The following is a 19,313-nucleotide window of genomic DNA, read 5'->3' as shown; positions in this document are numbered from 1 at the left end:
TTGTATTATGACCCCTATAAAAACTCTTTCTCTGAAAGAGTAAATCATTGAATCTCTAGTATTGGTGTAGTGGGTAAGCTTGAGCATGAGGCACATTTGAAAAAATCCAGCCTAAGGAATTGGTTCGTCTTGTACAGGTGATCTACTGAAATTATTACATATGTAATAATGCACATGTCATTAAACTAAGGCCGTCATGGTATACAAAGTATTTGAGGTCATAGTGCAGGTATGCAAGTATGCTCTACCCCCATGAGAATACTATCTAATGCTCCTCCATGGCTTGAATGGCGTGAATAAGGCATTTGTGAAGGTGTGGGTTATGTTTGTCTATCACCACCCACATGGTTATGGTAGTAATCAAAATATATCTTACTAAGGGTCAGGTATTAATCGTTAATATAGCCATCATGCATAAATGTGCTTCACAGTGTCATTGGGCACACCTTGTTTGATAGTATAGCACTAACTCTCCTATATTGTGGCCAATGATCACTTCTTGATCATAACCCTCTAACATTAGATCAAAAGCCTCTAGATTTGATAAATATTCTCTAATGTAGTGACTGCCATCTCCTTTATGAAGAGAAAGAATATGGACATATTTGCATCCCATCTCTTAATCAATGCTATCAACATGTTAATGTGGAAGCATAAATGTCTAGTAGATCCCCACATGCTGGAGCAGTGAAATCTCATTATTGATAGAGTTGATAATAACCTTTGAAGAAGTGAAATCAATACTCCTCTTACACACTCTTGCATCATAGGTAGGGGTTGCCAATTATTTAATGAATTTTGCATTGCGCTATAAATTTATCCAACTATAAAACTATATTATAAGTGAAAACTCAAAAAAAAACTTTTACCTAGATGCTAGTGATCGAAATGGATGATGTCTCTTCCTCTAGATTGCAATGCACTTGAACTAGATGCTTGCATATCCCTTGATTGATTGTGTACTTGTTAGACTCTAGTATGACCAACGCATACTAGTGCACATGTGGGGTCCATTGGGGAAAAAAAATATTAAAAGAAACGATAAAAAAAAAAAAATCATCATGTGAGGGATCACTTCCTACTCAACTCCCTATTAGAGATCATCTAGATTAGGTCATCAAAAATCTCATCTACATGACATTTCATTGGAGAATCACTAGAAACTTTATGAAACTACTGAGGTGAATAGTTAAAAGTTGTTTTTTTCATTTTTGACCCTACTCATCAACAAAAACATGAGGGGGCACATATTCACCTTTTTTTAAAAAATTGTTCTTTCTTCGCTACAACATTTCTCTTTGCATTAGCTTCCTCTATTTTTTGGAAACTAATATATTTCATCTGTAGGTTGTGTGAATTTTTATTTTAACAATTAAACCCTATATTTTTTAATGTCTAATATTGTGTAATTTTGTTGGACTTGAATATGGGGCCATCACTAGTGTGCTTAGCAAGATTTTGGGTACTTTATAATATCCTTTTTTGAGGTATCCTTATTTTCATGTTTTATATATTTTACACTTAGTTTATTGTAGGTCACTTTTTAGTGCAATCAACTTCCTTAAGTGGGGGCAAAATGTAGTGTAAAAATTGCATACTTAGATAATTTCATATTATGTTTTGATCTAGAATTAGTTCATGCTTCAATGATAAAAATTTAATATTTATATAAGAAGGATTTTATCTTGCATTCTTAGTTACTAGTTTGCATGCTTAATTTCAAAAAATTCTCGTCAACAAGAGCGTGATGTAGAAACATAGATGCATAACACACTAGCATATAATAGATTTTCAAAATTTTAAAGGAAAATTTATATGTGGCTCATTTACAATGTGTATTGTAATGCTTGACCAAGAAATTAATGCCTCTTCCCTCTCATTTGAGAAAACAAACTCTTCTTTACCATTTTCAATGACTTCAAAATAAGTTTTCAAGACAACTCTCAATTCTTCTTGTTATCACACAAGCTTGCACCCTTCACTGAGTTATTAACTTAGCAACCTTGTGACACATGGAAACACTCTTGGAGTTGTGGGTTGCTCGAAGGTCAGAGTGAATCTCCAGAGAAGGATGGTTCCTGTTATTACTTCACCTAATCTACTGTTTGTTGGGAAAAGGAATAGAAATAATTTGAAAACTAACTTAGAACTACCTAGGAGATGCACCAAAATTGGCATTTCAAACCTCTTCTTTGTTATTTTGAACATACAATCACTCAGTGATTTAGTTGTTCATGTACAACTCGAGATTTAGCATACTCATGTATTATTATTTCATAGAAAGGTTAAGTTTTTAGAGTCTTAAAAAGGAAGGCGAATGAAAAATTCTTCACAAAATAGAAGTTGTTTGAACATTAACATGTACTAAAACATATACAACATATGCCTTTTATGTTCAAAGGTACATGGATAAGACATTTACTTGAGGACTCGTAAAATGAAATCACATAAATAACATCAATTATCAAGTTGTACACAATAGAAGATGTTAATGAAGGGCATAATGCTTAATTTTATTGTCTAGAAGGTGTTGTAGCAACAAATACAAGTCTCAAAACTACTTTGATAGTACAAAAATACATGCTACTTTAGTAGAAAAATAACTAGTTGAGAGTTACAAAACAATATTCTACTGAGAAAGAGCTTCAAAACAAGTACACTTGGCCAAAAAAATTGTGAGAACCCCCTAAAATGAGCCTAAGCCCATTTATTTCACAACCCAACCCATCTATTTCACCACCCAACATTGGAGAGAAAAAGGGTCAAACAATGAGTTTAAATAACATGTGTTTGCTTGACTTGGTAACTGACCCCCACTTGGAATTGGAAAGAGTTATCTTTTTATTTGACAATTGGAAGTGCTCCTAAATTTGTTCTTCAACCTCTTGGATACCAACAACTGCTTCAATGACTTAGTCAAACTACCCTTAGATAACTAGATAAAACTTCAATGTTGTCATGAATGTCTTCAAACTGCTTCAAATCACTCTCTTAACCACCCCCTAAGCCCTCTATGACTACGAGGAAAAGTCATTAACCTCTCCTAACTTCTCTGCTTGATTACTGCAACTCTTTTCCACAAACATAGGGCATGTTGAAAACAAATTTCAAGTGATAAAAAGCCTCCTAGGCATGGGGAAACTTTTATGACAAGGTTTTAAAATGTGTCATACACTTAGTGTTTGGTTTATGCTCATTTGATGGTCAACATTATCGAAAATATCTTAACTTTCCCAACTAGTTCTACTATGATTGTCATTCATAACACTATTACATATTCCCGATCTTATCATTATAGGTTACCTTCATAGTGTTGCAAATCTGATTTTGATGATTATGATTCGTTGTCATTGATGTCAACATAATGGTTGTCATTGATGTCTCTGATATTCTTGGTGTTGGTGATCCAGAATATGTATTTCAATATAGATCACTTGAGTTAATGGTGATCCGAATAATTTTATGTCTATCGGATATGGTGTTGATTGATTGCATTCATATGTATTTTGGTTCAATTCTTATTTTTGGTGTATTGGGCAATAATTTTTGGGTCTAGAATAAGTTCAAAATTCAAGGACGTGTTGCAACTTTGGTATAACATGTGAGTCGTGATTTGAATTTGGAATTTGTAATGGTTGTAATGTGTTGATCTGATTGTTGATGTGCATTGTGGTATGGTCTATTTCTCATTCCTTCCCACCACCAGAATGTTTAGTGTTGACCTATTTTAGATCTTTGTCTTGGCTGGCCTAGAAGGTTATGTTTCCTAGAGATAGTACATATATGAGGATGATTTGGATAAGTTAGTATGAAAATAAGTGACATTGTTATTGAAGATATGCGAGATTGAGAAGGAAGGATCTGATTATTGATGTTGTGCGAAGTATGTTGGTGTTGAGGCATCGATTTCAGTCCAATTTTTGCAGTGTGTATTATAGTGGCGAATTAGCTTTCTTTCTTTCTTTCTTCGTCAGCCAGCCTTTTCTAGGCAGTGAGCCCTCCTACAGTGAGCATTCTGGTAGTGAGCCACCCTTTGTAAAAATCACCTTAACCAATGTCACCTTAATCAATGTTTTATATTGAGAACTAACATTCTTCGTGGTTTTTCCCTTCTTGGGTTTTCCACGTCATATCTAGTGTTCATTGTGTGATACGTTGTATGTTTATGTTTCGTATCATATCAATCTTAATTAAGTTTATTGGTTACTCTAGATGTGCAAAGAGATAGAAGAAATTGATTTAAGTTATCAATCGATTCACCCCCCCTCTTAGGTGCCAAGATATTCAACAATTGGTATTAGATCTTGGTTCCTTCGAGAAGAGCTTAACCACTTGAGGTAGATCCTGATCCGATGGCACATAAACTATCTATTCCTATCTTTAAAGGATCCGACTATAGTTTCTAGAAAGTGAAGATGATAGGCTACCTGATCTCTTTGGGACACAACACTTGGAAAGCAGTGGAAACTAAGTATGTTCAATTGACAAATGGTCTTACCACTCTAGATGAGATTCATGATTATGAAGAGAATGAAAAGGAAAGGTATGCTATCTTTAGTTCTTTTTCAAAGACTGAATTCACAAAGGTTATTTCATTGAATACTACTTATGAGGTTTGGGAAAAGTTGAGAGATATCTACGAAGGAAATGACAGAGTTAAATTATCAAAGAAGGTAATAGCTAAGTGCAAATATGAGTATTTGAAAATAGAAGGAGAAGATATAATGAGCTATTTTCAAAAGGTTGATAGTGTGGTAAATAAAATTAGAGAACTTGGTGGCACCTTGATAGATGAAGACATAATCGAGAAGATTCTAATGTCCCTACCGGAAAGCTACAGTGACAAGATCTTAGCTATTGAAGAAACCTATGATCCGAAGAAGTTCACTAGGGAACCACTTTATGATACTCTGTCAACATTTGAGATAAGGAAGTTTGGAAAAGACAAAGCTAAGACTGAGTCTACCTTTAAATCCTCTGAGGAAGATCCAAAAGATGTAAGTTCAAATGAGAAGGAAACAAACTTTGTAAGGAAATTGAAAGGCACCGACAAGTACAAAGGTATGTTACTCCTTAAATGCTTTAGATGTGGAAAGATTGGTCATATTGCTACTAGGTGTCCAAAAAAAGGTTTAAGAAAAAAATATAGAGAAGGTAAAGGAAAATTTAATAAGAGAGCCTATTATGTCAAATGTTGGTATTTCATATGATGAATCGGATTATGAAGATGGTGATTGTTTATTTTTTGTAGAAAGAGATGTACCTAAGATTGATATTCCTAAGACTGTTGCTACTATTTTACATGCTAGAAGAGATATAAATGAATGGTTGATTGATGTAGATATTCAAATCATATGATTCATGACAAAAGTAAGTTTGTGAAACTTGAAAAGTATGATGGTGGTTTTGTTAGGTTCGGTGATGATCAAAAAGCACAAATTGTGGGAATTGGTTCTATTTCTTTTGATGGAAAACATGATACTAACAATGTTTACTATGTGAAGGGTTTGCATCATAATCTTTTGAGTTTTGGATAGATGTACAAAAATAGTTACAATGTCGTCTTTTAGGATGATGATTGTGAGATCCAAAAGGGATCCGAAATTGTTATTGCAATAGGGAAAAGGAATGGTAGAAACATGTATCTGCTAAAAAGAGCTACGAAACATTGTTTTTTTAATCTCAGATTAATGATAGTTGGCTTTGGAATCATAGGATGTGTCATATAAATTTTGACAACTCAATGAAGATCGACTCATCATGTGCAATGAGAGATCTGCTTAGACTGACCAAACCAAATAACAACATTTGCAGAGAATGTCAAGTTGGAAAGTAGACGGAAGGAACATACAGAGGAAATGAGCACTCGTCCACCAGATTGTTGGATGTAGTGCACACAGACCTATGCGGTCCTACAAAAATAAGAATTATACAAAGTGAGAAGTATTTCATGTTGTTGATTGATGATTATTCTATAATGTCATGGGTTGCATTTCTAAGAGAGAAGTCATAAGCATTAGAGAAATTCAAAATATTCAAGGCTAAAGTTGAAAATGAAGTTGACAAAAAGATTAAGTGCTTGAGGTCTGACAGAGGAGGAGAATTTACTTTTGATGAGTTTAACAAATTTTGTGACAAATATGGTATTAGAAGATAATTATCTGCCCCGAGAACACCTTAGCAACATGGTGTAGTGGAAATAATGAACCAAACAATTCTAGAGGCAGCCAAAACAATGATCAAAGGAGAAGAACTCCTGGAAGTCTATTGGAGATAAGTAATTCATACTTCAGTCTACACTCTTAACAAATTTCTATAGTAGAAAAGAAATGGGAAGACATCTTATGAGCTATGGCATGGTAGAACTCTAACAGTGAAATATTTTATGGTACTTAGAAACAAGTGCTATATCTGAAGAGATGAGGAAACTCTTGGAAAATTCAATAGTCGAGCCGATGAAGACATATTCTTAAGAAACTCTACAAGGAGCAAGGCATATCGGTGTTACAACAAAAGGCTAAACAAGATTGTTGAAAGTGCAAATGTGAAGGTTGATGAAGACATTTCTAAAAAGTCTGACAAATTGGTAGGATATAAGTTTGATGAATTGTCTGATAGAAAAAGGGAAGAGAAAATTAGAGAAGGAGAAGAAGAAAATGAAGCTCAAGAAGCTCCAAAATCTACATCTAAGACCCCAAGATATGCTTAGAAGAATCATTCACTAGATCAAATTATTGGAGATAAGAACAAATGAATCATCACAAGAATCAAAGCAACTCAAGAACAAGTCTTGTTATATTTACTTTTAGTGATTGAACCAAAAATAGTAAAAGAAGCTTTCAATGATTAGAATTGGATAAAGGCAATGAAAGAAGAGTTGGATCAAATTGAGAAGAATTAGACATGGGAATTAGTTAGTAGATTGATAGATAAGAATGTGATTGGAACAAAATGGGTATTTCAAAACAAGCTGGATGAAGATGGAAAGGTTATGAGAAATAAAGCAAGGTTGGTTTGCAAAGGATATACACAAATTGAAGGCATTGATTTCGAGGAGACATATGCCCTAGTTGCTTGGATGGAGGCAATCATAATGTTTCTTGCTTTTGGAGCTAATTAGGATTTTAAGGTTTATTAGATGATGTGAAATCAACATTTTTGAATGGAGAGTTGAAAGAAGTTTACATTGAACAACCAAAAGGATTTAAATTGAAAGATGATCCGAACATTGTTTGCAGATTGAAGAAGGCTCTGTATGGATTGAAATAAGCCCCTAGAGCTTGGTATGGAAGGCTAGATAAGTACATGATTGATCAAGATTTTCAGAAGGGTTCGACTGACAACAATTTATATTCCAAAACCGATTTAGGTAAAATCTTAATTGTTGTAGTGTATGATGATGACATAATTTTTGGAGGAAATGAAGGTATGTGTAGAAAATTTTCTAATGAGATGCAAAAGGAATTTGAGATGTTTATGAGTAGCGAGTTCAATTTCTTTCTTGGTTTGCAAGTAAATCAAAATGATAAAGGAATTTTCATTTCTCAATATAAATAAATTAATGAATTGTTGAAGAAGTTTGAGTTGGAGAACTCCAAACCAGTGTGTACACCTATGACCACTAAATGCAAATTGATAAAAGATGACAAGTCCCCTAAAGTAGATGCAAGTCAGTATAGATCAATGATTGGAGGGCTATTATATTTGACTGCTACCAGATCGGATATCATGTATGCAGTCTGTTTGGTGGCTAGATTTTAGCAAGAACCAAATGAGTCACATGTTGTGGTAGTGAAAAGAATTTTCAGATATCTAAAAGGAACATAATAGTTTGGTTTGTGGTACCCTAGAAATTCAAATTTCACTCTGACAACTTATACTGATGTAAATTGGGCCAAAAGTTTTAATGATAGAAAAAGTACAGGTGGTGGAGCATTCTTTCTTGGCTCCCGATTAGTTGCTTGGTCAAGAAAGAAGTAGGATTATGTCTCTTTATCCACAACTAAAGCAGGGTACATTGAAGCATCTTCACGTTGCACACAGATTCTAGGGATGAAGCAAACTTTGAAGGATATTGGTGTAATATTCAATGAACCTGTCTCTATTATGTGTGATAACACTAGTGCAATAAATATTTCTAATAATCCAGTACAACATTCCAGAGAAAAACACATCCATTTGGTATCACTTTTTAAGGGAAAAAGTGTTGGATAATGAAGTAAAGCTTGAGTATGTACCTATAAAAGAGCAGATTGTAGATATCTTCATGAAGGTATTGTGTAAAAATACTTTTGAGTATCTTTAACATAAGTTAGGGGTATTACCCCTTCCTAGTTTGAACTGATATACATTTGGTTGTGCACTGGTCCAATTGACAACTTGCATATTTTTATCTGGACCGATGCTTGGGTGCTTCCTCATAGGGGGAGTAGGAGTGAGTTTCTTAGGGGGAGTTATGCCCACCTTCGTCCTTGATGTCAAAGGGGGATAGATTTTAAGAGATTCAAATAGTTGGTAAGTTGATGCAGAGTTGTGCAGAGAGTGTCATGTTTTTGTTGTTGATGGATGTTGCCATCAATGACAAAGGGGGAGATTGTTGCAAATGTGATGTTGATGATTATAATTGGTCGTCATTGATGTCAACATAATGGTTGTCATTGATGTCTCTGATATTCCTAGTGTTGGCACGATTCAGAAGATGTGTTTCAGCATGGATTACTTGAGTTGATGGTGATCCGGATAGTTCTATCTATCAAATATGGTGTTGATCGATTGCATTCATGTGTATCTTGGTTCCATTCTTATTTTTGGTGTATGGGTAAATGATTTTGGGGTCTAGATTAAGTCCAAAAATTGAGGATGTGTAGAAACTTTCATATAGCATGCGAGTCATGATTTGAATCCATAATTTGTAATGGTTGTAACGTGTTGATTTGACCATTGATGTTCATTGTGGTATGCTCTACTTCTCATTCCTTCCCACCACCCAAATGTTTAGTGTTGACCTATTTTAGATCTTTGTCTTGGCTGACCTAGAAGATTATGTTTCCCAGAGACAATATATATATGAGGATGATCCAAATAAGTTAGTATGAAAAAGTGCGACATTGTTATTGAAGATTTGCGAGGTTGAGAAGGAAGGATTCGATTATTGATGTTGTGAGAACCCTATTGGTGTTGAGGCATCATTTCCAGTTTGATTTTTGCCGTGTGTATTACAGTGGTGGATTACCTTTCTTTCTTTCTTCAACAATGAGTCTTTTTCTAAGCAGCGAGCCCTTTGTAGTGAGCATTCTGACAGTGAGCCACCCTTTGCAAAAATCACCTCAACTAGTGTCACCTTAACCGATGTTTTATATTGAGAACTAACATTCTCTGTGGTTTTTCCCTTCTTGGGTTTTCCACATCATATCTAGTGTTCATTGTGTGATATGTTGCATGTTTATGCTTCATACTATATATGTCTTAATTAAGTTTATTGGTTACTCCAGATGTGCAAAGGGATAGAAGAAATTGGTGTAAGTTATCAACTAATTCACCCCCCTCTCAGTTGCCTAGATATCCAACACAGAGCATTGTCATTTTGTTCACTTTCCCTATGCACTTATCTTGGACTATTTTCATTGACTAAACAAAAACTAGCTCTAGCATGTTTCTCTTCATTATCATGCACTCTTCTTCAATACTCTGCTCACTATGTAAGGACTGATTCCATTTTATAATCAACAGATTACATGGTGATGCTATTTCCTTTAAGGACTAGGAGAATCGTTCTTCTTGTTAATAGGCTAAACTCTATACATGCTCAACAATGTCTTTTTTTGTTCGTTCTATCTCTAAGCCTTCCAACATATTGTGTTCTACTCTCAGTGAGATATGAATACCAAACCATCAACGTAGTCCATCTTGACCATCATTGTTTCAAATACAATTACATTACTCTATTTTGCATTGTCTAACCTTCCTGTCCATGACAACCCTTCAAACTTTCCTTTATGATAGTCCTCATTTGCACCATCAAGGATAAACTTGTACTTATATTGACACTAATTTCAATGAGCCTATGCTATCCTTGATGTCATTTCACTTAACCATGCTTAGTCTATAAGAACTCTTCACAATTCACTGTAATGTCATATGCCAATGCTCACTTCTTCCCTTCGGTCTCTTTATGGACTCCTATATCCTCAACATACTGTCAACCTAATCAATGATACTAATGTTATCATTGTTAAAGATTTGTGAATCTCCATATTCACTATTATAAGCAACACTCTATCACTTTGACAATATCTTCTCCTTAAAATTTAAAAGTATTATCATGACTGTCTTTCACGGTTTTGAAGCTCTGTCTTTCCTTTCAATAACATATAGAATTGCTGTTTCACCATGATGACATTCTATGAGTGTTATCACCTTATCATTTGTGCTTGTTTATCTTGTCACATTGGACTGTCCACTATTCCACTGCTGTCTCTGTATATTGTAGCTCTTTGTTCTTCTTTCATTCCTTACTATCCTTTAGAGCTGATGACCATGTAATGCCATTGCTCTTTTTATGCTTATTGTCACAACTTTTATGCATATGACTATCTTTTTACTTGCATTCTTGTACAAGAAACATTAATAAACCACCCTTGAAATTCAAGGAGATTAACAATCAATAGGATAAGAGGTATTTGCCTTCATTTCTTTTGAACTCTTATAGTTAATGACTTCAAAATAATACTGCTCCTTTTTACTGTCACGAAAAGTGGTGATTGTCTCCTACATAGTGGTTGTGCCTTTCTTCTCTCCGTTTTTTCCTCCATTATAGTAGATACAAATCTACTCTAGACTATCATAGCCTCAAAGATACTTCAAGGGTGTTGAGGATCTCATTCACTAATGTTTGATTCATTGAAAAAAAACACCACTGATTTGAAAGTGTCTTCTCGACAATGATGACAATGACATCTACTCATATGCCTTATATGTATTGTGCTTCTATTCTCTTTCATTATGTCCATGGATACATCTCACTAAATGGACTGTCTTTCTACGTCTTTTGTTTTCACTTTGATAATCCCTTATGATCATGACTGTACCCTACGACGTTGCTCCTTTCTTGATATCATCACTTTCAATTTGCTACCATTCCCCTAACACATTAGTGTCTTTCAACATCATTGTAACCTTGTTTTCTAGTAACCTTATGGTTTGAGTGTAGATATAGGGCTTAATAAAAATTTATATAAAACCCTCTTACAAAGCTATAAAACCCTTATTATTGTCCATACTTTGTATGGTCAACATAATGACTTCAAACACTTTTTGACACTTTACTAGTCTTTGTTTATAATCTCCTTTTTAGTGATTAGAGTCCCCATACACCCTTGATTGTATTTTGTGATTCAACCACTTGTATCATAATCACATAACCTTTATTTCCATAGTAGAAGATTTAAGTGTTCTTTACAACTTGAAAAATAGTGTTGCACGCCTCAGATGTCTCCTATGTTTCCTTGTGAATGCATGAGAGACCCTCTAATAAGTCCTCATGATAGCCATGTTCATAACAACCCTTTGTTTAGTGTGATAGGCTTATCTCCACCTTGGCCACCGTTGTTATCATTCCTCTACCACCTCTGAGAGAAACCATCCCATCTCAGACCAATGATTAACATGTTCCATAATGCCTCTTACCATATCAGAACTTTTAGTTACCTCATCTTCAATGGAGAGGATTTGAGGAGTAGCAAAGGTCTCTTAACGCATGAATTGTCATGCCCATTTTTTGACATGGACACAACATATATATCACCTAATTTTTTTCTTCTAAAATACTATATTTTACATTAAGATACCATAACATAAGGCATGGGATAAGCTTTCGACCATTAAGTCTCTACTATTGTTCCAAGAACTTAATCAATGACAACCCTTTTAAAATTAGTTTCTAGTAAATGATAACTCAATTCATAAATAAAGTAGTTTAACACTTCTAGTTATAACAACCCCAAAATTTAAAATGACTTCCTTTCATTACAACTGGTATAAATGACATCTTTAATACTACCCTATGCAGGATGAATTATACATAATACCCATTTTGATATAATGGAATCTAATTTTCTTAAATCTACTACACTTAATAATTAACTAATGTCCACATTCGTCATTTAATATTCTATTATCCCAAAGGCATGACCACCAAGTATCTAATTAACACACCTTATTAAGATATTTTTGATGAACATACTTTGAATGAAAACCCTTAGGGAATATTTCAACATAAGGGACTCAATTGTAGATTTCTTAGTTTAGTTATCAATGGTGGGTGAGACAACGTCAAATACACTACCTTTGGAGCATGACACAACAAAAACGAGACAGACTAAATTGGGATGCCAATAGGGTCAACACAAATGTATTAACTAAAATCTCACATGAAGTGAACAAAGGGTGAGTGTATACATAAACAGACAAAAGATGATACAATTTAATAGATATAGATGTAACTCCAACTATCCCCAAATAAGTAGGAGTTATATTCATAGAAGATGCTCTCTACTTTCATTAATAACCTATCTTATCTATTTAAGCAAGCTAAACTAAACATGTAGGAAAATACATAATATCCAAGTAAGGAAAATGAAAAAAACCCGCATCAATAGTAATCACTTGCAAATACTTTCTCAATAGATGTACCTATTATGTATTTACTCTCCAGTACTTGTAAATAGAAAGAATCTACAAAAGAAAATGTTAAATGAGAGTTTGCCTTAATTAAGCTCTTTGTGAGTTTTTCTAAAAAAATATCATATTGTCAAAAAGAAATCAAATGTATGTAAACTAATATATATCAACAACAAATCTAGAACATAAATTATGAAAAAAATTAAAAATCTAAATATCAAAATTTTGTTAATGTTGAGTGGAAAACAAAGTGACAATACTAGAAAAAGATAGAAGATTTAAATTGATATGAAAAGATTTAAATTGATATGAAAAGATGTACTTAGACTAAGAAAGAGAAAACACCAACTAAAAAGTTATATGAACAAGAAGAGGAAGGAACACAGCAAGAAGAGGAAGGAACACAGCTATAAGAAGAAATAAGCAAAAAAAATTCTAAAAACTTCAAGCATTTGATTATCCAAGCTTAAAAGTTCTCTTACAAGAAAATTGAAAGCAAAATGAAAGCAAAAGCATAAGATTGCATTCATATGGACGATGAAATGAAAGGACAAAGGGTATATTTTTTTTTTGGGGTTTTATGACCTTTTCAAGCGACTGCCTAATACAAGAAACTTAGTAGACGAATGATGAATTAATTGACACCAAAATTTGAAAGGCTTCCTTTAAGGGGTGCCTAGGTAGCACACACATCTCACATGGGCATTAATGCTGGGCTACCAAATCTACGTAGAAGATGCATGGGCAATTGGTGGTGGTATTCCAAATCAAGAAGAAAGCATTTGTAGTGGTTGTAGGGTTCACCAACAAGTGCCGGGTAGAAAAGACGATTGAGTTTTAGAAGCCCTAAATGCAGATCTAAAATAGGGATATGTTTTATATTTGGTGTAAAATTGTCCCTCCTTAGGAGTGGTAAGGAGGCGGAACTGAATTTTAAAAACTTCCCTGTTTGTTTTATCGAGGCTATGTAACCAGGAAAGACCGTTTATAGAATATATTCTATTTGGTAAAGAATTGAAGTAATGGTTATTTATTCCTAAGACTTTTTTTCTACCTTCCCTTCGTCACTTAACTGCCTCACCTGCCAAATTCATGTTCCCACCTAACCAAGGACACGATAATGCTGAAAAGTACAAGGACAATGCAAATTAAATACACACCACTGAAATCTGTTCAATGCGAGCCAATTCTGTGTGTCTTCAACAATTGCAGGTGGTCTCCATCTCTTGTTAAATGCTTTCCTTGCAATAAACATTAGTTTATTTTAAATTAAACATTAGTTTCTATTGCAATACCCATTTGTTTATGTTGCTGTTAATCGTTATTATACAGCTTTACTCTTTGGCAATACCCATTAGTCGCGGCTAGGACCAGTTTTTTTTTTTCTGTCCTCCAGCTTCAATTTTGCTGCAATAACTATCAGTATATGTGACTATTTGTATAATTTTTCAGCTTCAATTTTATTGCAATACCCATTAGTCTCCTATACAGTTTATTTATTTCTTGGCTTTTTCAGTTATCATCTTTGTTTGGGTATATGTTATCTGTAATTGGATTTCAGTGATAAGTTGTTGAATAACTTATATGGAAGAACAAATGCAGGTTGGTCTTTGGAATTTGTGTTGTTTGAAAAGCTTACATGGCACCTACAAGTGGAGAAAACACTTCTGATTACGCTAAGGAACAGGTCATATTTCTTTCACCTAGGAGCATAGACATGTACATTACGTTTCCTTTTTGAACTGAAAGCTTATTATGGCTATGAATTATTAATGTATGGACATGCTCTTGGAATTGACAATCAAACACACTGAATAGATAGAATTAGAATAAATAAATCTGCTATGGTAATACACATGAGAAGATGGGTTTGATAACTCGTATTCCCAAGGAAGCTCTCTGTTTAGGGACTAGGATCACGTCTCAGAATCTGAACACAAATTCCCTGGGGATTATGCTTAAATTAATGTAGAGGTGCGGTTATACATATATTTCCATAATTAAGTTCCATCACCTTACTCGTATCTCAGCTCTCTGGATGACTATGACTTAGTTACATGGGGTAGAGAACAGATGTCAACCGAGGGGCCACAAACCCAACTTGAGTAGAATGATCACGCGAATAAATATTTAGTAGCTGTGAGTCGTATAGGATGTTTATCTGGCCATGGAGACTTCCCATGACATCAGGGATGGATTCATTTGCTCACAGGTTCTGTTGGTACATTCTCGTTGTGGGATAACCTTCCAGTTGGATACCACAACTGAAGGACGGGTATGCCTCCTGTTAAAGTTGTGTGGGACTTGCATCCACCTTGCCTGTTGGATTATGCTGCACCTGAAGTTGGATGTGGCATTTTACCAAAGTTTAATACTTAACATGACTCTCATAGACTTCAACCCAGAGCCATGTACTGCATATTTATAATAACTTAAATCCTGATGGTAATTTTCTGCTTTGTGCAAATATACTATCACTTATCAGGTATTGACCTTTCTCCTGGTCGTTGAGTACCTTAAATTAAGATCATCAGCAGGGTCATTACAGATTTTTTGAATCTGTGGGCCTTAGGCATGCTGCATTTTTTTCAAAAAGCTTTGCTGACTCCACTTGTGATCATTCTTTGAAGGCAGGTCAATAATTTGGAGAAAGGGGTATGCATAGAAAGTGGCAGTATCTCTGCATGAAGCAGAATTCATTACCTGGTTTAACATGATAATAAACTAAGCATTATAGACCCCACTGGAAAGCCATGCTAATTTACCACTCACACGCATCTCATTTGATATTGTGTACAGATAAAATTGTTACATCTCAGGGATAGAAGAAGTTTTTCTTGTCATTTGTACTGCATGGCAACTGGATAGGACTCTTTACCGTGACCAGGGACTTGATTCTATCCATAAGGGCAACGACCATCCCAACTCCTTATTTTGGTGTGTTTGGGTCCCTAGATTCTCTTGAAAATTCTAGAGATTAAATCCACTCTCTGGCAAATCCCAAAGCTACAAAGGGCCATTGGCTTACTGATAGAGCATCCAACGCCGCTGATGAGTGCTAGGTTCAAAACTTATCTGGTCCATGTCTTTCAACAGACAGATGATGCAAAAGGGTGAGGGCTCTCAATTTTTTGGAGGTCAGATGCTTGACAATCCACGTGACTGGAAGTCTGGTGCATTCTAGTACACCAATTACCCTATTTAAGGGACAATTTTGTCTCTTTGGGTGAAGATTGAAGCTCATCTTTTGGTACCTCTAAGTTTAAGCTATGCTAGTTATGTATGGCATACTTTTTTGTGTCCTGACATGACTGAAATCCTTCCCTGCTCTTTGATCTAATGAACGCTGATGTACCTTATGGGAAAACTAGCTGGGAAGCTGCAGGGACCACTAGCCTTGTGACTATCAACAGCTGTCTCTTTCTGCATCAACGAATTGTAGTTATATTGTAATTTGGGATGCTAATGCTGGCCATACCTTGCCATGGCATACCAATGTGTTGCAAGTTTTCTTTGGTTTATTTTCAAGGTAAACAATGAACTACGCTTGGTGGAATTAGGTGTAAAGGCAACTGTTGGCTTGATAAGTCAAGGGAACCCTGGACGTGGAAACTATGATGTGTTTTTTTCTAGTGATAAGGCCAAGTCAGCTACAACAATCAAGACAGCACTACCGGTGGAGCTATACATTTTACATATAATATAAATGCCAACATTAACAATGGAGGTTTATCCTATCTTAATCCTGGCATGGGTAGCCTCTTTGAACAGGGTTCTTTAATCGTTTTCCACTGTAGTTTCCTTACATTTTCCTACAAGAGCCAAGTGGGTATGTATAATCTAAAATACTATGTCACAATTACAAGCGACAGCCAAAGAAAGTTCATGCACCACAACTTCCCACTCCATTCATTAATAGTTTTGGATCCCATGAAGAAGGATCAACCCATAACAAATTTACCGCTCACATCCCTAATCACCAACCTAGCCCCTATCTGATCCAGGTAGTCACTGTAAGCCCCATCAAAATTCAATTTGAAAAACCCAGAGAGTGAGGTCCATTTAACTTCCATATGGGCATCTAGTGCAGTCACGGTGGGAGAGTACTCAAAGAGAACAGTCCAGACCGTGCAACAAGAGTTACACAGCAGAAATAACTTAATGTGATGGAGGCAATGCAGAAACAAACTATATTATATCATGAAAATCAGTTACAAACTGCCGGCAACATGCGGGCTCACAAGATTCGGCTCACAGGCCTGAGTACAAAACATGTGTGTTATGCAACATTCGGGCTCAAGCAAGAATGCGAGCCAATTCCGGACCTCCTAACCTCAGGATTATTCTTCTATGTTCTAGTCACTCAATTACATTGATTTATATTATCAAGAATGATCCACGTCAGCCCAAGATGGAACAAATGCCGATGAATAGAATGAAACGTGTAGAACAACAAGGTCGGCCTCCGCCAAAGAGATCCTTCCGGAAAATTCATCGAAATGAAGTGCGGACCTAAGGGAAGGTCACCCACATGCCAAGGAATGTTGGAAACAATCGAACCAAAGCTCCGCAAGCTACGAAAGTGATCCACAAGATCCACCAATAGCCAAATAGGATCAAGTGGTTTTGGTGTTCTAAGCCAGGAAATTATCTTAGACTCCGGAAGCGATAACTTGCCGGAAAAAAGATCCAAACATCCCGCGGACTTAGGATAAGGTAAATGAACATGTCCACACACCAAAATCCAGCTCCGCAAGATCCGGTGAGCAAATGCCAAGAAACTCAGAATGAAATGCTGAAGTTGCAAAATAGAGACAAACTGAAAGAAAATGTTTTTGGTTGATGCAAGATTGTCAAGAACCAGGGATGCTCCTGCATCAGCATCCTTGGTTATGACTTCATTAATGCAGGAAGTTTGTTCTATCTTTAATTACAATGTAGTTTTCCTTTATCTAAAATACTTGACATTTGTTAAATTTAAAATAACCATCAAATAACATGTTTTAGATTTTAAATATAAAAAAATTATTAAGTTAAGATTGCACATGTTCATTTTTAGCCAAAGTATGGAAAAAGAGTAGGGAAAAGAGAAATCATGCCTGTTTTGACAGTTGGAGTAAAACTGCAGTAGGTGGAATTAGGGTTAGAAGGTGATTCTAATTCTTGTTTGTCAGATCTGGATTATGAATTCTTTGTTTTACGATAGTCTGCTTGAGGATGTAGCACACATGACCATGTCTTAATTGGTGTGGTCCTATCCTCTTCCAATCGCTGGTATCTCTTCTAGCACACTAGTGTTTTTCTTTGTGCGGTCACGTCCTTAGCAACTGCTGGAGCTGAACCTACAACTTGCAACTAAGGGGAAAAGGGGTGCCTAAAGATTGTGTTGGAGAGAAGACTCCAATGCGAGGAACACAAACAACGAATTCACCTTCACACAAAGAGAACAATATTTCACCAGAAAGATGACTAACATTGAGATGAATAATTATGTACAAGAGCCTTGCTTAAATAGGCAAGAGTGAGAGAGATGAGAGCATGCAATAATGACATGTGGCTCAATGAGATGCAAAGGTTAGGTAGGGATTAGGTAAAACTCAACCAGCCAACACAAATATTAATGTAACCTAGGAAATAATTATACCTAAGTTAACTTAAACATATGTGTAACAAGCTACTTCTATAGCAAGTGAATAATGCAAATTAACTTAATAAAACTTAACAAAAATAGCTACAACTTTTTTTTTGCAATTCATAAGGAAATGAAATTTTACTTTTCTTCAAGAAAGTAATATCTTCAACTATCCATGAATAATTTCATATGCTTAAAAACAAATTAAGAACTAATCTATCAATAACAACATTATAAAATGGTACAAGAGTAGTTTAGGGATTATTGATTTTAGACTTCATTCTGAATCTCTAAGAATCACAACATTCTGAAAAAGAGGGAAAGTATCATTAGGGTGATTCTCCGTCCAACCATAGACTTGATGGTCCCCCATGTCTCTTCCAGCTGGAAGGGCCCAACCCTTCGCTAGGTATAAATAGATGATAGATCTAATGCCATTTGAGATTGGCCCTACACAAACTCTAGTCACTCACACACCATAGGTAACTCCTAACTAGTATGACCTTTGACTGGGTAGTGTATTTGGACCATGTGAACTGATTGATGCTTGCTTAGCATAGCGTCACCTTTGCCAAAGGTTTTCATGTTTGCAATACGTTTAAACGTATAGTCATTGCTCACCACCCTACTTGGCTAGAATCAATATTGGTGCTAGTTTTACAGACCTTAAGAAGTCCTTCATGCTAACTGCATACTTTCTTAAACCTGAGACTAAGTCAATCTAGAAGCAGACTTTGTTATTATAAGTTCATTGTCATCTACTATTCACAATGAGATACCATTACATTTATTTAATCATTTGCTGTTATATACTACTGGCATCATACTCGTGCACACGAGCTTGCAAACCTGCTCTCTCATGTTCAAAAGTATGTGTCTCCAGTCTAAAACTTCACTGAAGTTATCTTTCCATCTGTATGCTATTCCAAGATTCTCATTAGGATAGAATGCATACTTGTTTGCAACAGCCATAGGAACTTTGTGCCATTTCGTTTTAAGATCT

General features: G+C 35.3%; 1 protein-coding gene across 8 annotated transcripts in view; it reads left to right on the top strand.

Annotated features, from left to right (window-relative positions):
• Positions 1-13,401: 13,401 nt before the first annotated feature.
• LOC131030333 (3-hydroxyisobutyryl-CoA hydrolase-like protein 5) overlaps positions 13,402-19,313 on the top strand; it is a 76,016-nt gene continuing 70,104 nt past the window's right edge. For 2 of the 8 annotated variants that reach the window (XM_057961079.2, XM_057961074.2), the window contains exons 1-2: positions 13,402-13,890; positions 14,281-14,365. In XM_057961079.2, the coding sequence (XP_057817062.1) occupies positions 14,318-14,365 (48 nt within the window). In that variant the 5' untranslated portion in view covers positions 13,402-13,890; positions 14,281-14,317. Of the gene's footprint in view, positions 13,891-13,949; positions 14,117-14,280; positions 14,366-19,313 lie in introns of those variants that run through there. The other 6 variants (XM_057961075.2, XM_057961080.2, XM_057961078.2 and 3 more) reach the window with 6 other exon arrangements.

This window comes from Cryptomeria japonica, chromosome 1 (genome assembly GCF_030272615.1).
Source record: "Cryptomeria japonica chromosome 1, Sugi_1.0, whole genome shotgun sequence".
Lineage (NCBI taxonomy): Eukaryota > Viridiplantae > Streptophyta > Pinopsida > Cupressales > Cupressaceae > Cryptomeria > Cryptomeria japonica.
Note: the sequence above shows the minus strand (reverse complement) of the source record. Positions and strands in the feature narration are given on the sequence as shown.